This window comes from Nomia melanderi, chromosome 2, assembly GCF_051020985.1.
Source record: "Nomia melanderi isolate GNS246 chromosome 2, iyNomMela1, whole genome shotgun sequence".
NCBI lineage: Eukaryota > Metazoa > Arthropoda > Insecta > Hymenoptera > Halictidae > Nomia > Nomia melanderi.
Window position 1 is genome coordinate 23,482,026 of NC_135000.1, and position 26,419 is coordinate 23,508,444.

Below are 26,419 nucleotides of genomic sequence, written 5' to 3' on the forward strand. Positions count from 1 at the left end.
TAAATTGCATTGCGTAATCTACAGTTTGCCAGTTCTATGGTGAAATTAATTTTTGCGGGAACTCATTGAACATATTCTCGTTATAAGTAATGAGACAACATCTTCTCAAATTGCTTAATACTGTATATTGTTCTGTGATTGTATCTTATTTATAATTCACAACTGGTAATTTTTATTTATATAAAACCATGGCTGTACAACCAAATCAGCAATTTCAAATGGGTTAGTAACACGTAATACAAATTTTGTAATAAATTTTTTATTTTATCATTATTCATAAATTGTATAATGTTTCAGATCCAGCTACTCAACAAAGTTTTATTAGATTTTTCAAAAATCTACCTGAGGTAAGCAAACTTATTAAATTATTACGACTGATACAGTTTACATGCAATTGGACAAAGAAAGGAAAATGTTGTTAAAAATATTTATTTAAATAAGAACACAATACGAAATAATTTTAAAATAATGATGTTCCATAATACTATGTGAACTTCTTGGTTTAATTAAATAATTAAATGATACCAATATATTACTAAATGACACTGATAAATAATTTTTATCCAATGAATTCAGTTAACATTAAGTATGCATTAATGGACAGTTTACGTACATTTAACCAAAGATATTTCTAGCTTTCTCTTTAGCTTTATCAAATGTATTTGTTATTTTATTTCCAATTCTTGCCCAAAATGTTGGGGGGGGAGTTGGTTCATTTATATCGGGCGACAAAGGTACTACTGGCATTGGAGGAGCCGTTGCTTCATAATTTGGCACAGCCACTTCTTTTGGCTTATCACGAATATCCCATGGGTCTGCACTACTAATTGGTGGTAAAGTAGCACTAGGTTTTGCTGTTACTCCATTATACATATCATTATCGTGGAAAGAATCGTAAGGTCCACCACCATAAGCTTGTAATATCCTTGGTTCCAAATGAAATTGAGATCCACTGCTTCCAACTTGTTTTTGTTCACCTTCAGGTTCGTTTAGTGTTGGTTGACTATATTCTAACTTACTTTCTGTTTGAATGTTATCTGTTTCTTTATCATTTTGTTGATATATCTTCGATTGTTCCTCCCCTGCATTAGATGATTGTTGATACAAATTTTCAAATATATATTTATTTTGAGCTTCCTGCTGATCCAAATTATCTTGAGTATGGTAAACGTCTGGGTTACTTGATTGTTGCTGTAGGTCTTCTTTATTCTTTTCATCTGTTTGTTGCACGAATGGCCTTCGATCACTGGGATGATAGGTATAATGCCACTGTAAACCTACAGTTGCATCATTAGACTTGTGTAACAAATTCCCTTGATCTATATTTCCTCCTTCAATATCAAATACATTACCTTCAGTTTGTTGATTTAATGTTTTATCATTATCCATGGATGTTCCAACATTTTGATCTCCTCTGATATCTTGATGTCCAGTAGCACCCATTGCAGCTTCTGTAACAACTTTTGGTGGTAATTCAGGAACCTTATCAATAGACTTATCTTCATTAACAGCATTCTGGTTTTCTACTGGTAAACTGATCACAGATCCAACTCTGGAATACCTAGACCTTGGCCTTGGCTTACCAGCAGGCTTTGGAAGTGGCGCTCTAGACACATGTTCATTAGGTGTACTTTTATCAATACCAGATACTTGTGGTTCATAGGAGTGCTGTGCATGTATGGGTCCCACAGAGGACTGTTGAGAGAGGTCTACTGAATCCTGATTGACATTTTCTGATTTCCAGTGTTGTGAAATATCTTGAGATTGTTGACCAAACTCGAGTTTTCCAGATGTTTGCTGGGTCAGATCATCAAATTCACCAGTTTGTTGAGTCATATCCTCTGAATGTTGATTAGCACTTCCAGGTCTCCATGGTTGATGACCCTGCTGTGATTGTTGACCAAATTCGAGTTTTCCAGAAGTTTGCTGAGTGAGATCATCAAATTCACCGGTTTGCTGAGTCATATCCTCTGAATGTTGATTACCACTTCCAGGTCTCCATGGTTGATGAGTCTGCTGAGATTGTTGACCAAACTCCAGTTTCCCAGATGTTTGTTGAGTGAGATCATCAAATTCACCAGTTTGTTGAGTTAAATCCTCTGAATGCTGATTAGTACTTCCCGAGGTCCAATGTTGAAAAGGATATTGAGATTGCTGACCAAATTCGAATTTTCCAGATGTTTGTTGGGTCAGATCATCAAATTCACCGGTTTGCTGAGTCATATCCTGTGAATGTTGATTAGCACTTCCAGGTCTCCATGGTTGATGACCCTGCTGTGATTGTTCGCCAAACTCAAGTTTCCCGGATGTTTGTTGGGTCAGATCATCAAATTCACCAGTTTGTTGAGTCATATCCTCTGAATGTTGATTAGCACTTCCCGAGGTCCAATGTTGAAAAGGATATTGTGATTGCTGGCCAAACTCAAGTTTTCCAGATGTTTGTTGGGTCAGATCATCAAATTCGCCGGTTTGCTGAGTCATATCCTCTGAATGTTGATTAGCACTTCCAGGTCTCCATGGTTGATGACCCTGCTGTGATTGTTGACCAAATTCGAGTTTTCCAGAAGTTTGCTGAGTGAGATCATCAAATTCACTGGTTTGTTGAGTCATATCCTCTGAATGTTGATTAGCACTTCCAGGTCTCCATGGTTGATGAGTCTGCTGAGATTGTTGACCAAACTCCAGTTTCCCAGATGTTTGTTGAGTGAGATCATCAAATTCACCAGTTTGTTGAGTTAAATCCTCTGAATGCTGATTAGCACTTCCAGGTCTCCATGGTTGATGAGTCTGCTGAGATTGTTGACCAAACTCCAGTTTTCCAGATGTTTGTTGAGTGAGATCATCAAATTCACCAGTTTGTTGAGTCATATCCTCTGAATGTTGATTAGCACTTCCCGAGGTCCAATGTTGAAAAGGATATTGTGATTGCTGGCCAAATTCGAGTTTTCCAGAAGTTTGCTGAGTGAGATCATCAAACTCATCAGTTTGTTGAGTCATATCCTCTGAATGCTGACTATCACTCCCAGGTCTCCATGGTTGATGAGTCTGCTGAGATTGTTGACCAAACTCGAGTTTTTCGGATGTTTGTTGGGTCAGATCATCAAATTTATTTTCATCATTTGCATTCCGTTTGTATATAGAATGATATTGAGAATTTGTGTGTGTATGTTGGTCTATTCCATGAGTACAGTCAGCATGACTTCCTAGGTGGCTTAAATCATGTGCTCCAGTTGTCAGTTTTCCTAATTGTGTTTGATGTGCATAGTTAAAATTACCTCCGCGGTATCTGCTGTTATATTGTGCATTCTGCTCACTAATTTGTGAAATATCTGAAGTATAATGTGGTTCTGATGTTTCTCTTGCATGACTGGAACTCCATTGTTCCTTATATTGTGAAACTCTTCCTGGTGTATTTAAAGCTGACAACCGATGTTCATTATACAAATTTTGTTGCAAATTATCACCAGCCATTTGGTTGCGTCCAAGTGTTGATTGATGTGCACCCAAACGTTCTGTTTGCTGCAGCATACTTTCTTCGTTATATGTATTTTTATTGTAACCACTGTTTCCTGTGGTAATCACATTGGTATATCCTGATGTAGGATTTATATATTGTGTGGATGGCTGGACATTTGACACATGTCCTTCGCGTCTTTCATACATATTGTAACTACTTGTACCATAAATATTTTGAGAAGGATTTCTATGAGATGAATGTTCACTTGCAGTATCTGTATAATGTTGTTCATTACGTTGTAATGCGGATAAGTTACTTCCATATTGTGATCTACCTCTATAAGCGTTATTATTTATATTGTAAATATTATCAGTGTCCAAGTCATTGTTTGTATTAATATTTGTTTGCATAGTATTGCTAGATTGTACATCCCTCGTGGTAGATATGTGATTGTAAGCTTTTCCCATCTCTTTATGTAAGTTTTCTATTTCTTTATGTAAGTTATCCATACCAATTTTAGTAATACCAGAAACAGGGAGTCCGTTAGATGATCCATAACTGGAAGTGTAATTTCTTTTATAATATTGAACTTTTTTAGGTCCTGACATATATTGACCTTCTTCTTCAAACACTCGTCCGTGTCCTCCATCAGTTTTATAAGAATCAACTTTGCTCCAATTTCCTGATTGTGTATTGGTAAAAGAAGGCTGATCTGTAGCATGAGTATTTATGTTAGACGTGCCTTGCTGTATTACTTGCGAGTTTCCACTGTATTCTCCAAAGTCTTCAAGATTTTCACTTTGTGTATTAGTTCTTCTAATTGCGGATTGTGTACGTTGTTGACTCTGTATCCTATTATACCCATGTTGTTGTGCTACTAATTCCGAATTACCTACTTGGTTATATGTCCTTTGAGAGTTGGAAACATCTTCAGAATTAGGTACATAAATACCCTGTCTGTAATTATTGTTTAGCTCTTCAATATCAGATAATCTTGTATTGCTTGGATAGTTTGTATCATGCGAAGAATAATTCTTCTTGTAGTATCTTATAGTCTTATGGCCATTAGTGAATTGTCCCCTTTCTTCATGTACTTTTCCATTGTTTATATTGTATTCATTGTGTTCAGACCAAGTACCAGGTTTAGAATATGCAGGCCCTTGTAATTGTGATGCAGTTTGCGTTAAATCCCTATAACTCTGAATGCCAGATGATTGAGTTTCAAAATGATCACCATAAGTATTACAAGATGTAATACATCCACTTGGTGCACATAATACTTGTGTTGTTAATAATGATAAAATAACAATCCTTTGTATCACCATGTTATTGGCCTGGTCTCTGTAATGTAAGATATACATTCTAATTATTTGTTATCTTAAAATATAAGTAAAATTGTACTTCACTTTTTAATAAGTATTTAAAACCTTTATCTTATATATAGACTTACAATCATTGTAAATTGAGATTAAGTATTTAATTACCTTATATCAAAGACCAAAATTCACTAGTTACAAAACACAATTGATAGTTGAGATGTTCTCAGTGGCAGTGTATATTGACATCTACTATATGTAGATTGCAGCTAATTCCATTTATGTTGGTTTCCCCTTCTTTTTACCACATCTCTGAAAACATTCTTTCATTCTTACACAATGATAATGTTTGCTCTGCGTTTATTTCAGTTCATGTTCCATTCTTATCGTTACTAATAATTCACAGTAATAAATTAATTTCTCTGAAGCGTAATACTAAAAAATATATAGTGTTTACCTTATTTTGAACAGAAAATTTTATGAGGCATTGAGAGCTTCCTTTTTATATTTTTTAAAATTGAAACACCTTAAATTAATATATGTTAAATTAGATATTATAAATTATTTTCCAAAATTTAATTAAACAACATATCGAAGACTTCAATATATTAATAATTTTATATTCATAACAGAGTAAATTTTTACACACTCTCTTGATGTTAGATGCAATTGTTTGACTTCCAGGTAATGCTTATAAATAGTTTTCCATATTAGGATTGGTGTGTCATTGGTGAAGTCATTCTGTATGGGTAACATCCTTATTGCAATGTTTTAATTTACTATTATGTCATAATTAGTATAGCTTCAAGGTGCTTCAAGATTTTATTAAGTTTCTCTTTGATTCAACTTAATTTATTTTCTATTATTCATTTTAAATTCCTAATTAAGTAATTATGTACTTAAAAGAAATACAGCAGCATCTGATGTTTTTGTCATGGCCTACTTAGAATATTATATATTGCTGAGCTTCCTGGAATATGAACTGTGATATTTTATCGTAAGAATAATGAATAATACTTTCAAGATTCTGATGTGACCACAACTTTTACTGGAATTTTCTTAATCTCCCACCAATTCATTCTGCATAAACAATACTTTACAATACTGTTTTGCACTAAGCACTGCATTAATATTATAACATACACTCGTATGTACAAAAAAAAACAAATTGAAAGTAAAGCTAATTATAAAGATCATTTTTTTCATAATCAATATTAACATATAAATTTAATTAAAACTAATATACTATCAATTTAAATTTAATATTTACTTTCCACAAAATAACAGATTTCCTTGAAGTCACATATTACGTTAATATCAGTGCATGATGCTTTGACCCCGAGATAGACATTGACCTACAGATATGAAACAAGATTCTTCACTTTCTTGGAAATATGAAACGTAATAATTATGATTTAGTAAGACTGATCACAATTTTCTTGTTTATAGTATCAAATATCTGTTTTAAAGCCTTTGTACAATGCTAAAATATTAAAGATTTTAATCAAATTTGTATTACAGATTTTAAATAAATTTCATAAAGTTACATTTCAATATTTTATATTTTTCAATGTTTCATAAATATGAAATTATGCAGTGCATGTGAGGTAAATTAAAAATTATAGTGACGAAACAGATTGTACTGTAAGCAGAATAGTTACGTGGAATGAGGATATAACTAACAACTTACATAAATAGGTCAAGGCTACAGGAAAATAATCTCATGTCATACATTCTTAATACAGTAATTTATCATACATACTGCGTATAATTAAATCATTGACATTAATTTCAATTTTTCATTTCAGAAACTTAATACCACTATACGATTTTTCAATAGATCGGATTATTATACATTACACGGTAGCGATGCTCTCTTTGCTGCTCAAGAAATTTTTAAAACTACATCAGTTTGTAAAATGATAGGCTCAGGTAAAAATCTACATTTAGTATTTAATTTTAATGTGAGCTAAGTGCTTAAACAATTTTTATTAAAGTAAATATATGATACAGATCCATACAAAACCGAAGGAGTTATTTTAAATAAAAATCACTTTGAAGCTTTCATCCGTGATTTGTTATTAGTTAAACAATACAGAGTAGAAATCTATGTCAATCAAGGATCAGCAAAAAATCAGAACTGGGTATTAGAACATAAAGGCTCTCCTGGTAATTTAATTCAGTTTGAGGATGTACTATTTGGTAACAACGATGTAGCTGTAACAGTACGTGTCATAGCAGTGAAAGTAGGAATGGATGGGAAATCCAGAGTGAGTCATTATGAGTAACTTTAATCAAAATATTTTATATGAAAGAATAATCATATGGAACTACACTAATTTTACAATATTTTTTAGATGATTGGTTTAAGCTGTGTAGATACTACTGCAACTTTATTTTCTGTTTGTGAATTTCAAGAAAACGAATCATTTTCTAATCTGGAATCTCTAGTTGTTACACTTGCCCCTAAAGAATGTTTATTAATTCAAGGAGAAGGTAGTTATGAATTTCAAACTTTGAAACAGGTAGATATTAACTTTACACATATTAAATTGTATCATGAGTAACTTTTGCTATAAGCAGCAACAATTTGTTAAATAAAGAAATAAAACAGATTTAGAAGTCAATCTAGTATGTAATATACTAATTTATAGTTTATTTTTACAGGTGATGGAACGAAACAATGTAATGGTTACTGTAAGAAAAAAAAATGAGTTTTCCAGTGAATCAATCGTACAAGATTTAAATACTTTAATCAAATTCAAACACGGTCAACAGCAAAATGTGCAGTCCTTGCCTGAAATAAATTTAAATCTTGCCATGTCAGCTACTTCTGCTCTTATTAAGTATTTGGATGTAAGTCTTGTATTATTTTGCTGATAGAAGTTCATCATTTTCTAAATTATGATATAATATGATATTTATTAATAGTTAACATCAGACGAAGGGAACTTGAATCAATTTAGTATAGATCAAATAGAACACTCGCGGTATTTAAAATTAGATGGAGCTGCTGTAAAAGCACTTAACATTGAACCACGTGCCGATACTGCTTCTGCATTGAATGGAAATGCACCTACGAGTATTTTAACACTTTTAGATAAATGTAGAACACCACAAGGTCATAGGCTTCTGGCACAATGGATCAGACAGCCTCTGAAAGATTTATCTCTCATTAAAGAGAGACATGACATAGTTGAAGCATTGGTAAATGACAACGAATTGCGATCTGGACTTAGTGATGATCATTTAAGACGTATACCAGATTTACAGATACTTTCAAAAAAATTATCCAGAAAGAAAGCAACTTTACAAGATTGTTACAAGTAAATATATTGTATTCACCTTATACATTACTTATACTTTAATTAAAAAATAATTAATGTTTGTTTTTTGTTTCAGAATTTATAATAGTGTATCAGATCTACCAAGATTAGTAGAAAAATTATCTAGTGTAAATACAGTAGCTTTAAAAACTATGTTTACCGATTCATTAACAGAACTTATTAATGATATGGATAAGTATCAACAGATGGCTGAACAGACAATTGATTTGGAAGCTGCTGAGAAAGGAGACTTTTTAGTGCGACCAGAGTTTGATGATGAATTAAAAGGTATTCATATAATTCATACTTATTCTTAAATTATATAAATTTATATTAATTTAATAATACTTTATATTCAGAATTAAAAAGTACTATGGATGAAATAGAAGAAAAAATTAAAGCACAATTAGGTAAAGTTGCTGCAGATCTCTCAATTGAAGCTGGGAAAACGGTAAAATTGGAATCCAATCAGCAACTTGGCTACTATTTTCGTGTAACATTGAAAGAAGAAAAGGTATTAAGGAATAAAAAACAGTACACTATTTTGGATTCAAATAAAGGTGGTGTACGATTTCGAAGCAATAAACTCATTGATTTAAACGACGATTACATTGCATGCAGAGACAAGTATACGGCAGAACAGAAAAAAGTTGTAGCAGAAATAATGGAGATTGCAGGTTTGCGCATATTATTACGTTCATCTTTATAAAAAGTAATCAATTATAACTTAGTAAATTAAATTATTACACTTCTTATCATACATATAGCTGGCTACAGTGGACCTATAAAAATGATTGGAAATGTGTTGGCTTCCCTCGATGTACTTACTGCTTTTGCTTCTGCTGCTGTAAGTGCAAATAGACCTTATGTCCGCCCCGATATGCTACCTAGTGAAACGGGTGAATTAAATCTTGTCCAAGTTCGACATCCGTGCTTAGAAGTTCAAGAAGGGGTAGATTATATAGCTAATGATGTTAATTTTAAAAGAGGTAATATTTTTATTATTCTGTACATTTATGTTTAGATGTATATGTATATTACTATCTATATATTATTTCTAGGAGAATACCATTTCTGTATAATAACTGGTCCTAATATGGGAGGTAAAAGCACATACATAAGATCTGTTGGTGTCGCCGCGCTAATGGCACATATTGGAAGTTTTGTTCCCTGTGACGAAGCAAAAATATCATTACTGGATTGTATATTAGCCCGTGTAGGTGCTGATGATTCACAATTAAAAGGACTTTCCACATTCATGATGGAAATGATCGAAACTGCTGCTATACTAAAGGTATATTAGAGTAACTAATAATTTTGTACCGTATCTAGAAAACAATCTGATTTAGATTTTCAATAGACAGCTACTTCTAACTCTCTTGTATTAATTGATGAGCTAGGAAGAGGTACATCAACTTACGAAGGTTGTGGTATAGCGTGGTCAATTGCTGAGTAAGTTATGAACATTGTTTTAATTCTCTACTTTTAATATATATATAATTTTGAATGATTTTGCAGGTACTTAGCAAAAAGTATAAAATGCTACTGTCTTTTTGCAACACATTTCCATGAAATTACTAAATTGGAAGATGAAATAACCGCTGTTAAGAACCAACATGTTACTGCTCTTGTTGACAATAATAAGCTAACTTTATTATACAAAATAAAACCAGGCGTCTGCGATCAAAGCTTCGGAATACATGTTGCAAAAATGGCTAATTTTCCACCAGAAATCATTGAGGTAAACACTTTACATATAAATCTTTGTACATTTTAATGGAAAAAATATTTACTTGTAGTTCGCTAAGCAGAAACAAACTGAACTTGAAGATTACCAGGGTTCAGTTTTTGAAGGCTCTGATAATCCACAAGAGAAACAAAAAATTATTAAGGTAATTTTACTAAAATTAACTAAATTTATTTCATTTAATATTTTTATATTATATAGATAATTTATATTAATGTCTCAGGAAGCTGAAGAACTTATTAAAGGATTTATTAATAAGTGCAGAACATTAGATAAAACTTTATCTGATGAAGAGTTGAAAAACAAAATCTCAACATACAAAGAAGAAGTTCTTTCTCACAAAAATCCTTATATAGACGCACTACTTGTTGCTTCATGAATAAAAATGTGATTAATTAAAATTTTTAAGATAACAGCCAGTATTAAATGTACAAACAGTATTTTGTCAACATAATAAGGTATAGTGTTATTTTATGATGTTGCATTAAATTTTTACTTTTGCATAAGTATGTATTATATTTTTTCCATACTATATTCTCCAAATAAATGTATGTACGTATATATGTACAAATAAATGTATGTATATATATATATATATATATATATATGTACATATACATGTATATATAACATACTCAAAAGTTCCCAAAAAATATCAGTAATTTCTACAGTATTTTATGGTCATATAGTAATGTGTATAACATCATATCCGTACGTACTATGTAACATTTACTTTCACCATGTAATATTGCGTATTAGCGATTATATAATAGCCATTATAGTAATTCTTATTGAGGTATCATCCGTTGATAACATATTGATTCACTATTTTCACCATTGTAACCTTGAACTTGACTAGCGTATTCACCGTTTCTGGGGAGTGTCTGCAATCTTGTATTAGTAACTGTTAATTGTACCTTTTGTATCGTTTATATTAATAATTATGGATCCAGCAGTCTTCCCTGAAGAGATTTGGATAAAAATTTTGTTATATTGTGATGTACCTGATATTATTGCTTTCGGTAGCACATGCAAATACTTAAGGAAAACTTCGGATACAGATTACCTATGGTAAGTTGAAGGTTAAGTTTACGTCAATCTTACGTTAAAGTTCAACTTAATTGATAAATGAATGTAATATTATGTCATTTCAAATTTTCAAAAAGAAAAGATAATTTACGTTGAATTTTTGTAAATTTCGTAATTATTTACAGAAGTTATTTTTTATTCATTTATTTTCAATTTTATAAATTAATACACATTTTTAAAGTACATTCTTTAAAACATTTTTCTACTAACTGTTTTTGTTTGTTTATAGGAAAATGAAATGGCAAGAATTAATTTCAAAAGTACACTTTAGGTTTCCAGACATAAAATGTCTGCAACTACTTAGCGTTAGTTTTAAAGCAATGTGTTACAGATTACATATGGTACTCACATTAGGAGAAAATGTACCGTTTCCAAAATGTTATCACTGCAGCGGTTACACATGTCAAAGAAATTGTGTTGAAGGTACTAGTGCAAAAGTAGTAATTGAAATTGGAAATAAGTACACATGGGTTATTACGCCAAATTTTGGTTTAAGAAGACATTTATCAATGTTTGGTATACCTAAATATAATAATGAAACACATTTAGAACAAACTCAAACACAAAATGTTCCAAGCAGTAGTACACGCTCAAAATGTGATGGAAAGTCATTGGTAAAGAAATTAAAATTATTAAAGTTGTCTGAATTGGAAACTAAAATTCCAAGACCCAGCGGTCCATTTTGTGTTTTCTGTAATCCAGTAAAATTGTATAGAGAAAAAAAGAGGTTAACAACATACCAAAATGATCCAACATGTTATACAAGGCCAAATCCAACTTATGAAAAACTTATAAATGGATACTGTACTGATGCAGTTGAAGTTCTTGGAATTCCAAATGTTGATGTTGTTAGTCCTGCGGAAGCATTGAGTGATGGATCTTTCACTGTTCTCAAAACATTTGTTGATCATTTATTTCAACAGATGCATTTAACATCAACACTAAGAAAACCTAATGCAGTGCTTATGTTCTGTGAACCATTAGCAATGCATCCAACACTTAGAAAACAGTTGTTGCACTACTTATTTCAAGAAGTTAAAGTAGCAAGGTATTAGCATAATAAAAAGTAAATATAGTTTTAAAAAATAATAAAAAAGAAAAATATTATTGTTGTAAAAATGTTATGAATGTTACAGGGTATGTTTGGTACCAAAACCTTTAGCAGCATGTGCAATGTTGGGTGTGGAAACTTGTGTCATTGTTGATAGTGGAGCTCTTAGTACAACAGTAGCTGTTGTAATTGGTGGTCGTGTTGTACCAGAACGTTGGAGGTTGTTACCTGTAGGTGGTTGGCATGTGGCTTATCACTTAAAACAAGCTATGCATTGGCAACCAAAAGAGTATCATCAAATTCCTATATCATACTTAGATACGCTAACTGTTAAAGAAAAATGTAGGTTGAGTTATAATATTAAAAATGAGGAAAAACGAGTAGGACAGAAATCTAGGGAACATATTAATGTTAGAGTTGATAGCTATGCTGCTGATTATAAACAACATTGGGTAAATAAATTCTATTTCTGTGCTTTTTATACAATTTTAAAAGACAATTAACTATGAATATCTTTCAGAGAGTTTCCTTTGATTCAGAATTATACATTGCTCCTGAAATGATGTATATTAATCTTGGTTTACCACAAGTGATAAAAGATGTGACGTCTGGTTTATCAGAAGATCTAATGTATGATTGCCTCTCAAATATTTTTCTTACTGGAGGCAACACAGATCTTTCAGGTTTTGAGTTAAGATTAACTAAAGATCTACAAGAGTTGTTATCTGAACATAGTAAAATTTTAGAAGTGAGAAATTGTCCTGGCACACATAGTTGGCATGTTGCTATGGGTTCTACTTATGTGCCTTTAGCTGTACATCCTGGTAAGCTCATACTAGAGATTAATTCAATAATATATTCTATGGATTCGTCTAATTAGTATTTTCTAAATTAATGTAGGAAAAACTCCGCCTGAATATGTAGAAGGTAATCCGTTTTGGTTGTCGAGAGAAGAATACGTTTTATTTGGATGCGAGTCACTGGAGCAGTAAAACAAAAATAAGTGATTCCATATAATGTTAGTACTACACTGAGTACATAAATGCAACATTCTGCGTGTTCAACAAATTTTATAAAAGTAGAAATAACCATTATGGAATAAGTCTTTTCTACAGTTGCCTTTAAATAAGATACATTTTTCAATTATAGATAATTGAAAAGACATTCCATAATGAGACTCTTTGAAAAAATTAAAAATTGGATAATATCTTTTGTTTAGGAAGAATTTTCAGATTGTCTTTATGAGCTTTCTTTATGTATTGTATTACAGACACATTGGAGCTCTACTTTGTATAAGGGGATAGGAGATTTAAACTCTCTCGGCATGTATGCAGTGAATAATAGGTTAGACTGAAATCTAGGTATTTAATGTAGACATATCTCTGTGCCTATGTTGCTGTTCTTACATCTAACATTATTCTTTCTCCATGTATCCTTCTACACTTCGAAATCTCTGATCTGCAATAACAATGAATCTCTGCAAATTTCTTCAAATCATAAGATAACATTAATACATGCACTCATATAATTCTTTAGACTCCTTTACATCCCTATTCACTATCATACTAACCCAAATTTCTTCATCATCCTGCTCCAAACAAAAATTGAACAATTAGATTTTTACATAAAGTGAATTTTAATTTTGGATCAAAATTCTTTTCATCTTAACCGCATGTTAACTATATGACTTACTGTACTAAAGTCAGTACCCTGTTATTCCGTATCAACTTCTTATTTCCTGCAGTACTGCAAGCTTAATTCTCCCTTTCCTTTATGAGATCACCTGTATGTATATAGTTCAAATGATAAAATGTTTTGTAAATATAAAATATCTAAGCTAAATTGCTTAAACGATACTAAATGTACAGATAGGTAATTTTAAAAAGTATTATTGAAAAAAAGTATTACTTATATATGAATATAGTAAGTCTAAAAAGCTGTCCACGATTTCATATATTTACATCGCATTATTCTTGCCAAAATAAGAAAAATATATTGACAGCAATAGAAAAAAGCAGTAACGTTTCTAGTCACTTTAAATACAATTAAACTACTTAGATTTCCCTTCCAAAATAGTGAGCTTAATACAATTAAAATTAAGAATTCGTAATAATTAAGAACATGAATATTTAACTTTACGAGATATAAAGCTACTGTTACTATAATTTTCCTTAAATTTAAATCTATTATTGTGAATAATTAATATTGTGAATTATAATGTGTACAGTAAAGATATTTTATTGATTTATAATTAGAATTCAAGTAGTAATTGAAAGAATAAAACTCTTTAATACTACTTTAGATAAAACTCTAATAGTAAAAAAGTTGATTAAAAAAATGTTTATAAGCATTATACTATAAATAATTTTTATTAATGATAATCCATGTGAATTATTACATTAATGTAATAATTTTTTATTTAGAATGTTACATGTAATTACAACTTGTATATAATTTAACAAATTTAACTATAAAACAATACGAATATGGTATATATTACACAGATTAAGTATTTTTTATATAAAATATATGTTTTTTATCTTTCAATAATTTTACACTAAAATTAAAGACATAGATACTACTATATTTATTAATTTTTTCCAACTGCCAGTAATATGTTGTTATATTTTGGTATTTCAAGCAAAGGTTTGAAACGCGAATATTCAGTTAAATGATTCTGTGTAGTTCAAATTAAATTATACTATTTGCGTGATTTTTGAATAAATAATTTTTTACTTACTATTTATTAAATATAAAATTTTATATCTTGTTATTGTTTCAATGACTTTATTGATCACAGTCTTATGAAATAAAAATGATATAGTATATAAAACATAATATTTAATATGTTGGTAAGGTGATCAATAAATTATACATGTCAGTATAAGTATATAATTACGACAATTTTTTATGTTACATCACAAATAACAATATCAATAAATTCATACGGTAAATTATAGAAAAATAATGTAAAATTCTATGATATACTGTTTATTTTCAAACATGGATAAATATAAATGTATAGTGCACGAAGATATATGTACTTCCAAATTTGTCAAATTTTACATTTCCATAAAACACAAATTACAAGGTATACATTGTAGAAAGTTCATGTATGTATGTGTATATGTATCTGTATACGTGTGATGTACATGTGTGTTTAAATATTGTAGTTCGGAAATTTGTAATAATTCACATTTTCAACATAAAATTGACAATTTCTATTTACAGAAAAATATTTAAAGACATAAAGGAACTTATTACAACTTTGGACAATACTAATATACACATTTGAAGTTTCTATAACTACAAAACTCATTTTATTAATCTATATTTTCCAACACTGCACATGTGTCTTATTTTTATCCATTGGCTAAAATATAAATGATAAGTATTGAGAACTATACAAATTTGATTATATTATTATAGTTGGCAATTCTTGAAAAATATTTACATATTTTTGCTTTATGCCACAGTTAATGAGTATAAAAATTCATAAATGAACACTATTCATGCTGCATTTGTTCTATTTATATAAAAGGATAATTCAATGCACCCTTTGACATAAAAAATATTATACACTGTGTATAATAATGTTACTGTATTGTAAATAAATATTTTCCTAGTCAATTAAACTCGCGTGAGTTATGCAAGTCCTATAGATAATATTTATACTTCAGTAATTTGCTTCTGTTTCAAAAATATGGAAAGGTTCATACTTTTAAATTATTTCTTTAAAGACAGATAAGTCTGATGTTTTAGTTTTAAAGATAGATATGAAAAAGTGTAAAACACAACTTGGTCAAAAAATGGTCATATTAAAAATATTATACTACTTTATATAAAATTCTTTTTGCCTTGTACACGACATAGCATTTATACAATACACCTTATGATAAAAATATAATAAAGAAGTTTATTAGTTCATACTAATATAAATTAAGGCCCACTAATTAATATGGTATTTCATAACAAGAGTTTTTAATAAGTTTTTTTACATAAATGTGTGAATACTATGTACAGAATAAACATCTTGTTTCAAATCAGAACACAAATTCTTTGTTCATTTCAAAGTATGTTTTTGTAAATTAAGCAGTTGTAGTATTTTATCTTTCTGTTAGCTTTTAATTGAATACAAATAGTAGCAAAGTACATATTAATTTGGCTTCTCGTGTATGTTTAATATTACCACTAGACTGCTGATGTTTATGCAAACATAGATTTTTACAGACCAATATACAAAAATTGATATCAAGTAGAAGTTTATTTACTCTATTAAAAGTTTATCATGTTCCAAATAAAATAAAACACTAATTAAAGTTTATTAAACTTTTTATTATACCAAGTTTTAGGTAATAGAATATACTACAAATACATAAAATCCGCAGTCTAATTATCACAAACTGTGGCACTAAAAACAAAAAATGATTAGTGAAGTCAATCAACAAGAATCTAGTATAAGTATTCCATTACTAATTTATATATGTACAATATATAAAGAGCAATGAATTTCATTTGCATATTTAAAATTTCTCTCAAAGTTTAACTTATCATAATTTAATATTTTGTGTTGTCAAGAAAAAATTACACACTTTTTATTATACACATTCAGTAATATACTTTCATTGAAGAAAGCATTTCAACAAAGAAGCACAGCCAGTTATTTCCTTCATTCAAAAGAACAGTTGATTTACACGAGAAAATACATAAAAACAGTGTACTAAATTTATGTTCAGAACATGAACTTTTTTCATATTTATATATTTTGTCTTTTAAATGAAATTAGAAAACACTCCCTACTTCAATGCCTACATGATTCAATTACTTGTGTGTATGTGTACACATAGATATGTATATATATATATATATTCATATAAATACATATATTTATATATACACATATATATATGTATATATAGATAGATATAGATAAAATTATTTATACAAGCTATGTACAAGAACAATTACTAGAGGCTCAGTTAAAATTTGTCTCTTCCCTAGGGCAAGAATGCAGTGGCATGTAATTTCTCAATGATTAATTTAAATGATCAACTAAATACAGGTATGTACATAAAATTTCATTAATGTGTATATAAATTGAATTCTATAAAATAATGTACAAAATTACAATAAAATCTTATTATAGTATATAAATTTAATATTACCACTGCATTCTAGAAAACTTTTATCCTTTAGAGTAAAGACAACATTAACTTAACAACAAGAACTTTTTGCTGGTTCTGCCTCAACTAAATTAAAATCTAGACCACCAGGTCTAGCAAATCCAGTTTTAATACCGCCCCAACCATCTTCTACCTTGTACTCTCCACTTCGTATTCTGTTATAAACTTCCTGTGTCACCGTTCGAAATGCTTCTTCAACATTTACCCCAGTTTTTGAACTAGTTTCAATGTGATGCACACCGTATTGATCAGCAAAGGCCCTTGCTTCCTCTTTTGAAACCTCTCGTCTACCTCCATTGGTGATTAAGTCTAATTTACAACCTACCAATGCAAATACAGGACGGTGTGGTTCTATATGCCTTCTAGCTTCCATCATCCATTGAGGAATATGTTCAAAACTCACTCTGTTGCAAACATCATATACAAGCAATGCTCCAACAGAATTTCTATAATAAGATTTCGTAATCGACCTGAGATAAAGAAAGCATTTCCCTATTATTATAAATTACATAACCATTTAATTGAAAATTATATTTAAAAAATATAAATGTATTTCTTAATTTATTAATAACAGTTAATGAATTACACACCTAAATCTTTCTTGGCCAGCTGTATCCCATAACTGTAATTTTATTCTTGTACCATCTTTAACTTCAATTAATCTGGCAAAAAAATCAACCCCAACTGTCGGGTCTGAAAGCTGAATTACAGTATATGTACAAGGTGTTTATTTCATTATCAATTTAGTAATTTCTTCGTAATTATACCGATTATTTCTTTGTGAATTTAAATTCTTGTAAACATGTTTAAATAATAAATACATTTTAATTGTAACAAATCAAATGGGAATACAGATTTCTAAGAAATCTCAATACAGATTTCTAAGAAAATTACATTATTGACTGAATAAAAAAATCTTTAAGCATTTCCAATTTTCCATTAAAAATACCTCCAACTCAAATATTACGACATGTTTAATTGTTCCACTAACCTATCATCGCATAATATGAATACAAACAATCAGGAAAATCAATTTATTGAAATTTCATAAATATCAAAATATTGCATTGAAACTTCATTTCCCTAAATGATAACAATCTACCAATAAAACTATTATTAAACTAAGAAATTGGAAATATTCCAATTGTGTTACTGATTTAAGATTTAGAAGTAAAATCTTTATAATAGATAGAAAACCAGTTACAATTATGGTGCAGCTAATTAAGAAGAAAAAAATTATCACAAGAACGAAGAGTGACAAAATTGCCATTTATTTGGAATCAGTTTTTTTTATATTGTTGAAACGGTTAGGATCGCTGTATACCTCTGCGAACTTCCCATCAGTGAAATACTGCAGCAACGAGCTTTTCCCGACTGTACTGTCGCCGATGAGTATCAAACGAAACTGATAGTCAAAAATTGGTTCCACCATCTTGATATTCGTTACGATAAAACTTCCTTGCATGCGACGCTCGCGTTGTCACTTAAAGAATCATGATTTTGCTGTATACACTTGTCAAGAGTGAGAATCTTGCTGGCCGTGACATTAATCATCAGCTTCCTACCTTTGCCCAAGACTGTACTCTACTTATTGCGCACGACACTGCCCGAATAAACACGCAGACATCACGAAGATTATTGGAATCAAGTGCATCGTGATTTCCAGAAGACTAGCTCCTGTCGATCGTTTCAGCTTTCTCTGCTTTCTTTTCTTTTAATACTTTTTAACCACTCGTCGAATATCACGCGATAATACAATGAGTCCAAAGTGGATGTAATTTCATACACTGATCTTGAATAGCTGTGACGACAGTTCCGTATTAATTTCACTTGTAATTTTTGATACGAACTAATATATTTCTTTCATTACAAACATTACATTACAAAAGTTTAATGTGTTTTCAACCAGAGTAATAAAGCTATTTCAAAAAGATCAGTTTAAGATGATTTATCCTATACTGTGATTTTCATTGCATTCATTTCTACTGAGTACAAGTCATTAAAAAAACCCGCTTCACATACTACGATAACATGATGAAAGATTAATGACGATGATATAATTGACAATTTATACGTGCACCAACATAGAATGTGACTAGTGTCATCCACGCTTCACACTGGAAACCACTTGATCACTAAACCCACTTTAACCCAATGAAGGTTATGAAATAATTCTATTTGCTTTGTTCGCTGGAATTTAAATTGAGCTTACCTATCGTATCACGTATTCTATAGTAATTAATCCTGCATTGTAATAATTTAACTGTCCAGCTTTTTCTTTCAAGTGGATGTCGATATAACCTAACCGAATTTCTAGTTTTTCTGTAATGGAGGATTTCAAAGCAATGTTTCTATTAAATTTTTAGAGGATAGAGTAATAATTTGTGTTGAAAAATTCACTCAACTAAGATGAATGAAAAGGAATTGATTGATGAAATTGCGGAGCTGCGTAAGTTATTACGCGCAAAAGAAGCTCAACTGACCACCTTAAAGCGCGAGAAACAAATCTTGCAGGACTACGGTTTAAGTAACGATGAAATATCGAGATACAGCAGACAAATTTTTTTACCAGAAATAGGCATTGAAGGTCAATATAATTTCAGAAAAATTGAAAACTCATATTCAAATCAATTTTAAAAGTGAGATACTGATTTAATTATGTAATTGCAGGTCAATTAAAATTGAAAAATAGTGCAGTATTAATTGTAGGAGCAGGTGGTCTTGGATGTCCTGCTGCTTTATATTTGACATCAGCTGGTATTGGTCACATTGGTATAGTTGACTATGATGATGTTGAGATTAATAATCTTCATAGACAGCTATTATATACTGAGGCAAACATAGGAACACCTAAAGTAAATGCTGCTGCGGAACATCTGAATCGGTAGTTGTGAACCAGTATAATGTTATATGTATATTTTATTTGATAATCAATGTTTGTTTTAAATGCATCGTATTCCTTACAGCATGAATAGTAACATTAAAGTTACTCCACATAAAGTCCAATTAGATAGTAATAATGCTATGGAAATAATAGAATGTTATGACGTGGTATTAGATGCAACAGATAATGTTGCCACACGTTATTTACTAAACGATGCATGTGTCTTGAGTAAAAAGCCCTTAGTTTCTGGATCAGCATTAAGATTTGAAGGACATTTATCTGTATTTAATTATAATGGCCCTTGCTACAGATGCATATTTCCTAAGCCTTCTCCTCCAGAAACTGTAACAAATTGTGGAGATGGCGGTGTCTTTGGTCCAGGTATACACCTAATTTATTTAATATTTGTTTTATGTAAGGGTGTTCACCTAATTTATTTTACATTGTTACAGCTGTTGGTACAATTGGTGTTCTTCAAGCTTTAGAGGCACTTAAAATTGTACTTAAAATGCCGTGCGTTTTATCTGGTCAATTACTTTTATTTGATGGTTTAGAAATGAAGTTCCGCAATATTAATTTACGACCTAAAAATGCAAATTGTGCTGTATGCGGGAACTTTCCAACAATTCAAATCTTAATTGATTACGAACAGTTTTGTGGTGCAAAAGCAAACGACAAGGATCCAAATTTGAATATATTGCAAAAGGAAGAAAGAATTAGTGTGGAAGAATATAATACTGCATTGAAATTAGGTAAAAAACCTCACATGTTAATTGATGTGCGCTCACCTGAGGAATTTGAAATTTGTCATTTGAAGAATTCTGTAAATGTACCACTGAATAAAATTAATAGCAATGAAAAAATAATGTTCATAAAAAATAAAGTAGAAGAAATAAAAGAAGAGCATGATGAAATTGGATGTAAGTATTCAAATATATATTTAAATGTTTTAAAATACTATAACTTTCACTTAAAATATATATTATTTTAGTATACGTTATGTGCAGAAGAGGTAACGATTCACAAAAAGCTGTGAAGCATCTGCAAAAAATATTTAATGAAACTAATTTGGAAATAAAAGACATTATTGGAGGAATTCATGCTTGGAGCAAAAAAATTGATCAGACATTTCCTGTATATTGATTATGTGAAATTAAAAATATATTCAACGTGTTTGTTATGCTTTTTATTCATAAAGTTTATGTGTACATAATTCAGCAATATACGGTCTTGTAAATAACGTATATATGGAGAAACATTCACAACTACAAAAATATATTATTATATGTAAAGTAAATTAATTCATTCAGAATATTTTTCTATTTCACAACTACTTAAACTTGTCTCCGGATATTTGTAATGAAAATCGGGTAAACTTCTTAATTTGTCCGCCGCTTGTTCCGGTGTTAAGTCTCTTTGTGCTTGTGCAAGAAGCTCATAGCCAACCATATGTTTCTTTATAGTTGCAGATCGTAACAAAGGAGGTAAATAAATTCCATGAAAAGTCCAATAAGGATAATCTTGCCTTACATATGGACCAGTTGGTGCACCTTTAACCAAAAATAAATATACATAGTTTCATTTGTAATGTAGGAATCTTTTTCATAATGAATGAATATAGTAAAAAATATTCCATTATACCGTGCCAACCCATGGAGTAAGGAAAAGGGCAATTAAATAAATTATCATATTTTGTACATAATCTTTTCATAATAACTGCTAGTGATTCTTGTTGACTTTCTGTTAAATCTTGCATTCTGGATACTTGCTTTTTAGGTAGTACCATTGTCTCGTATGGCCATATTGCCCAGAATGGTACTAAAACTACCCAATCTCGATTTTCCAATACAATCCGCTCCTATAGTAGTAGTTGTTTAAATAACATACCTAGTTATTGGATATTTTATTATATAATGTAAGTATCTGATGTATCTCACCTTTTTAAGGAGTTCTTTTTGCACGTAATCAATCAGAAGTGGTTTCTTATTGCGATTATAATAATCACTAAGATATTTATCTTTTATTTTAGCTTCATTTGGCAAAAAAGAACTGGCCCAAATTTGGCAATGAGGATGTGCGTTACTGCATCCCATCAAAGCACCACGATTTTCAAAAATTTGAACCCAAGTCCATTTCTCTCCCAATTCAAGCATTTCAAATATCCATCTGATATAGAACAGTACTTCTTGACCAAGAACTGAGATTATGGGAAATACATTTGCTACAAACATACCGTTTAACCACTTCCTTGATTTCAAATACTTGCATAAGGGCTATTGTTACATTTGATTTTGGATGAAAGCACATTACTTTACATGTGCCTCTGGCAGAGTCCATTTGAAATAATTCATCATCCGACTTTTTTGGACTAGGAACTGATTCCAGTAATGCAGGAAAATCATTCACAAACGAATATGTATTTTCGTATATTGGAGTTACCTAGACAAAATAAAAATTGAAATTAAAGTAAAAGCAACAAAATTTGGTAAAAATATATTTAAATATTACCTGTCCACTAGCTCTAATATTGCCTGGGCAAAGAGGATTATTAGGGTCATAATCTGGGAGGTCTTCCTCTGTATCTAATTCGATTTGTCCTCCCCATGGTCGCTTCATACGATGTGGTGATACTAGTACCCATTCTCCCTTCAGGGGATTGTATCGCATATGTTGATGTTCTATAAAATATTGATCTAATAGTTGAAACATAGAACAGTAATTTCAAAAACCTTCCTCTCAAAAAAAATATAGAAGAACTCTAACCAGTGGGATTAAATTCTTCCTTTAATGCTTCTGTGCCATTTTTAGGGCAAGGATCCTTTTTATCACCTGTAAAATAATTTTGTACATTACATAAATGAAGAAATACAAAAATTCACTTACTTTAAAATAATTTACAATATAAAATATGTATTTATTATTTGTATTTACAGTATCTCGGAAATTAAGTTATTTAATTATATCAAAACATATAAAGAAATTTAATTGTGAAGTATTTAACAAAAAGAAATGTTAGATAAAATAATTTTTTTGCTGGAAAACGTTTACATAAACATTACTTACAATAGCAGCGTGTTATAAACCGCAAGTAAACTTTATAGTCACGTGGATTTTACATGAATTTTAAGTACATAATATTTACAAAACATGCAACCGAATTTCACTTTTATTTGAATTATATAACATTTATATTAGTTTTTTAAAATATTATTCTAACGCGACAGTGAACTTGATCTACAAAATATAAAAAAGATCTACGACAGATCATATGACTGATGCATATGTACGTTCGTCAAGAATGTACTTATTCAAAAAACATTCTTCGATCAATAACGGTACACACTAAACGAATAATTTAATTATCTTTATGTGGTAAGAACGTATATTCCACGAAATACTATACTTCCATTAAAATATTTGGTCGTTTATATATTTTACCTGTTGATGAAAACATTTGTACAGAACAGTAGAAAGAGCGCAATAGCTTATGTGGTTTAATCGCGCACTGGAAGATTTTCTAATATCAGCGGCAATTTAAGATCTTATGCCTATCATAAGTAACTAGGTAAGATAATTACGATAACGTTTACTTATGTGGCTTATGAAACACAATATTACTCATATATACTGTGCCTACTATATATCATGTATTATATATTTAAAATTGATTTAATCAAATTAGATCGCGATCAAAAAGATAAAGTATACAGAAAAATTTAACTAGTATTATCTACACAAATTACATAATTTTATTTCTTTCTTTTATTCTTCAATAAAAAACAGTATCACTTTATAGATTTCTTTTTTATGTAGAATATCAAATAGGATTTCTGATTAATTGAACCGCTCTTAATGGATAAGCAAAGTTTAGTCTACTTAAGTAATCTACTCCACTAGACAACTTGAAAGCCAATAACCGTCATTGTAGCTCGCTCTTATGCTATGATATTCATTGGTATATTAAATACTTTGATTGCTAATATGGATATTCATGTGCAATAAATCAAAAAGTAAATAATACACATTGTTTTTAAATAACCTTTTAATAACATCGGACTATGTGTCAAATAATTTATATATAATAACTTTAATTAGGCGCGAATGATTCTTGCCATTCTAACTGTAACACATCATTCAAATTATGGCAACAATCATTTGGCGCAATCAAGTGATTGTTTGATTGGTAGCGCTCTTCATAGCAAAGCGTTGAAGTTACTACTAAACATAAGTTTAAGATCGGTACAACATTTTATTATTGATAGAGGATAAGATAGATTTGATATTTTTTTGGACTTCATATACGATGACACAGCTTAAGTGAATACTTCATTTCATTATGCTGTGCCATTTGCATGTGAAAGTGCAAACTTTAAACTGCAATTTCATGCAACACAAATTGAAAAATTAATCCAGTCTACTTTGTCTCTCGTCAGTAACATAACTTTACGGTTTTTACTCTTGAACATTTGAACATTTTGCAACAGATGGCACCAGTAAATAAGGCCAAAATTGAAGTTCGTCGTTTATGTTTGTGTCCATAGATTCTTAAATCTGCATTGCTGTTTACGTACTTATTTAACGGTTAACGGTGTCGTCATTCAAAACAATAGATAATAATAACATTGCGTAAATAAATACAAGGTCTGTATAAATTTTAAGGCAGTGCCCGTACTATGAATTTTAAATCTGTAACTTGCAGTACTGTCAACTTATTGTTGAGGTTATGATTTGTATGCATACGTCATACTAAAATTGTGCTTCCATATAAATGAGAAGTATTTTTGTTCGTAAAGATGAGTCTTGTTGCCTATGGCTGCAGTGATGAAAGTTCGGACGAAGAAGGAAATAATTGTGATGCCGATAACGTTTGCAAACCCTCAAATGAAATTGTAATTGCACAAACAAAGAACAAATTAAGTTTATCTGCATCGAAACTTGACGAATTCGTAGAAGAGATTCATGTAAAAAATGTTGCTAATACGGAAGAAAAAATACACTTTGATCAATTACCTAAACCAAAAAGGATAATATCAGAAACAGAAGATATTATGGAAGATGATGACATTCCTCTAAAAAAAGAAATCCAATTGGGATCTGAGAAACCTGCGAAAAAGAACCGTGTACCAGTTAAAATAACAGTTCCTTCTTTATCTGAGGTAATAAATATTGGTTATGCTTTTGAGAAGGTGCTTTTAATTTCATTTTTCATTAAGTTATTATTCTCTATTGATTTTAGTTCAAAGATGTTGAAAAAGAAAATGAAACAAGGGCCAATAGAGTTAAACCTTCTAATGTAAGTAGGCACATATAAATATATAATTACTGCATATGATAAAATAAAATAATTATATATGGTTTCAGAAAGGTACTAAACTTTTTGCACTTTTACCACCACCAAAAACAATGGAGATTAAAACTATTAATAATTTAGTCCCAAGGGTTGTTAATAAGACAGTTGTAAAAACAAATCAAATGAAAACTTCATTGGGTACAGATATAAAGGATTCAGATATAAATAAAACTACAAAATCTACTGCAAAATCTACTGCGAAAAGTTCCATAGAAATAGCTTATGATTCAAACTCTGAAGATGAAGATGATAGAAACACTATTGGTGGTAATAATTCTACAGATTTCTTTGCTCTGTCAAAAACGGATACTCCTGTTGTATCTAACTCCTTAATGAGTGAGTTATGCTTGAAAGAAGAATTAAATACATCTGAGTCTATGGTTAAAAATCAGTTGGATAGTGATAGCTGTATTAATAATGACTTACCTAATAATTCTACTAAAACTGTAGAAGAAACTGATATCATTGTACCCGAAAAAACATTAGTGAGTAATGTTATGAACTTATCAAAAGAAGAGATATTACGTAAGAATAAGGCAGAGGTAGGCCCAAAATTGCCTATACCTGAACAAGAATATAATATTGATACAGAGGGTAATGTAGCTTTTGATGAAAAAGCAATTGAATACCTTTGTGGGAAACGAGGTATAAAAAGGAAAAATAAAGAAATTGATGAAGCAAATGTTATTGAAATTAATGGTGAAGATATCAAACCAGATGAACGAGAATGGTTAGTGAAAGCGTTAACAGAAGAGCCTGTACAAAGACCTGTTTCTATGATGGGTGGAGTAAATTCACAATCTAAAAAGAAACATCAAATCACATACTTAGCGCATCAAGCTAAAGCTATGGAAATGGAATTAAAGAATCAATGGGCACAAAATAGGATGACTAGAAAACAGACACAATCAAAATATGGTTTTTAAATAAAATTTATTTGTATAAAAGCTATAAATATAATATTGTTGTTTATTATTGTACAAAAATGAAATAACTTACAAAGAAAACATTGTAAA

General features: G+C 30.2%; 7 protein-coding genes across 18 annotated transcripts; 4 read left to right on the forward strand and 3 right to left on the reverse strand.

The window, feature by feature from the left end:
- The first annotated feature begins 17 nt into the window (after nt 1–17).
- Nucleotides 18–10,358, forward strand: spel1 (DNA mismatch repair protein spel1). Of its 4 annotated transcripts, XM_031976592.2 has the most exons (15): nt 18–222; nt 298–347; nt 6,582–6,705; nt 6,787–7,043; nt 7,131–7,298; nt 7,441–7,629; nt 7,705–8,099; nt 8,176–8,387; nt 8,459–8,776; nt 8,867–9,088; nt 9,161–9,393; nt 9,460–9,551; nt 9,618–9,840; nt 9,899–9,991; nt 10,070–10,346. In XM_031976592.2, exons 1-15 carry the CDS (start codon nt 189–191, stop codon nt 10,223–10,225), a joined length of 2,766 nt encoding a protein of 921 aa, XP_031832452.1. In that variant the 5' UTR covers nt 18–188; the 3' UTR covers nt 10,226–10,346. The 4 variants fall into 4 exon arrangements, with proteins under 4 accessions (XP_031832452.1, XP_031832453.1, XP_076230523.1 ...); XM_076374408.1 differs by lacking the exons at nt 18–222; nt 298–347 and adding an exon at nt 5,501–5,522 and having other exon boundaries at nt 10,070–10,358; XM_076374409.1 differs by lacking the exons at nt 18–222; nt 298–347 and adding an exon at nt 5,550–5,770 and having other exon boundaries at nt 10,070–10,358.
- Nucleotides 414–5,085, reverse strand: LOC116426922 (uncharacterized). 2 transcript variants are annotated; one of them, XM_031976591.2, is made up of 3 exons: nt 4,942–5,085; nt 1,353–4,798; nt 414–1,277 (listed from the first exon to the last, which is right to left on the reverse strand). In XM_031976591.2, the coding sequence occupies exons 2-3, from the start codon at nt 4,780–4,782 to the stop codon at nt 616–618; spliced, it is 4,092 nt and encodes a 1,363-aa protein (XP_031832451.2). In that variant the 5' UTR covers nt 4,783–4,798; nt 4,942–5,085; the 3' UTR covers nt 414–615. The 2 variants fall into 2 exon arrangements, with proteins under 2 accessions (XP_031832451.2, XP_031832450.2); XM_031976590.2 differs by having other exon boundaries at nt 414–4,798.
- Nucleotides 10,359–10,484: 126 nt separating the features above from the next.
- Nucleotides 10,485–19,641, forward strand: LOC116426924 (actin-related protein 6-like). The gene is made up of 6 exons (XM_031976594.2): nt 10,485–10,917; nt 11,165–11,983; nt 12,072–12,438; nt 12,507–12,810; nt 12,887–13,004; nt 13,257–19,641. Exons 1-5 carry the CDS (start codon nt 10,790–10,792, stop codon nt 12,976–12,978), a joined length of 1,710 nt encoding a protein of 569 aa, XP_031832454.1. The 5' UTR covers nt 10,485–10,789; the 3' UTR covers nt 12,979–13,004; nt 13,257–19,641.
- LOC116426928 (RAS oncogene family member Rab39) lies at nt 16,830–18,638 on the reverse strand. The gene is made up of 3 exons (XM_031976606.2): nt 18,494–18,638; nt 17,760–17,869; nt 16,830–17,639 (listed from the first exon to the last, which is right to left on the reverse strand). The coding sequence occupies exons 1-3, from the start codon at nt 18,632–18,634 to the stop codon at nt 17,201–17,203; spliced, it is 690 nt and encodes a 229-aa protein (XP_031832466.1). The 5' UTR covers nt 18,635–18,638; the 3' UTR covers nt 16,830–17,200.
- On the forward strand, nt 19,579–21,229 carry Uba4 (Ubiquitin-like activating enzyme 4). The gene is made up of 5 exons (XM_031976597.2): nt 19,579–19,756; nt 19,840–20,053; nt 20,136–20,434; nt 20,506–20,973; nt 21,045–21,229. The coding sequence occupies exons 1-5, from the start codon at nt 19,579–19,581 to the stop codon at nt 21,194–21,196; spliced, it is 1,311 nt and encodes a 436-aa protein (XP_031832457.1). The 3' UTR covers nt 21,197–21,229.
- Nucleotides 21,225–23,641, reverse strand: Galt (Galactose-1-phosphate uridylyltransferase). Of its 5 annotated transcripts, none has more exons than XM_031976600.2 (7): nt 23,492–23,641; nt 22,817–22,882; nt 22,562–22,731; nt 22,287–22,492; nt 21,991–22,219; nt 21,695–21,911; nt 21,225–21,603 (listed from the first exon to the last, which is right to left on the reverse strand). In XM_031976600.2, the coding sequence occupies exons 1-7, from the start codon at nt 23,505–23,507 to the stop codon at nt 21,356–21,358; spliced, it is 1,152 nt and encodes a 383-aa protein (XP_031832460.1). In that variant the 5' UTR covers nt 23,508–23,641; the 3' UTR covers nt 21,225–21,355. The 5 variants fall into 5 exon arrangements, with proteins under 5 accessions (XP_031832460.1, XP_076230527.1, XP_076230528.1 ...); XM_076374412.1 differs by having other exon boundaries at nt 22,562–22,746; XM_076374413.1 differs by lacking the exon at nt 23,492–23,641 and adding an exon at nt 23,117–23,456 and having other exon boundaries at nt 22,562–22,746.
- LOC116426917 (uncharacterized) lies at nt 23,501–26,419 on the forward strand. Of its 4 annotated transcripts, none has more exons than XM_076374411.1 (4): nt 23,501–23,618; nt 24,847–25,209; nt 25,290–25,346; nt 25,415–26,419. In XM_076374411.1, exons 2-4 carry the CDS (start codon nt 24,847–24,849, stop codon nt 26,327–26,329), a joined length of 1,335 nt encoding a protein of 444 aa, XP_076230526.1. In that variant the 5' UTR covers nt 23,501–23,618; the 3' UTR covers nt 26,330–26,419. The 4 variants fall into 4 exon arrangements, with proteins under 4 accessions (XP_076230526.1, XP_031832443.1, XP_031832444.1 ...); XM_031976583.2 differs by lacking the exon at nt 23,501–23,618 and adding an exon at nt 24,525–24,694; XM_031976584.2 differs by lacking the exon at nt 23,501–23,618 and adding an exon at nt 24,528–24,694 and having other exon boundaries at nt 24,753–25,209.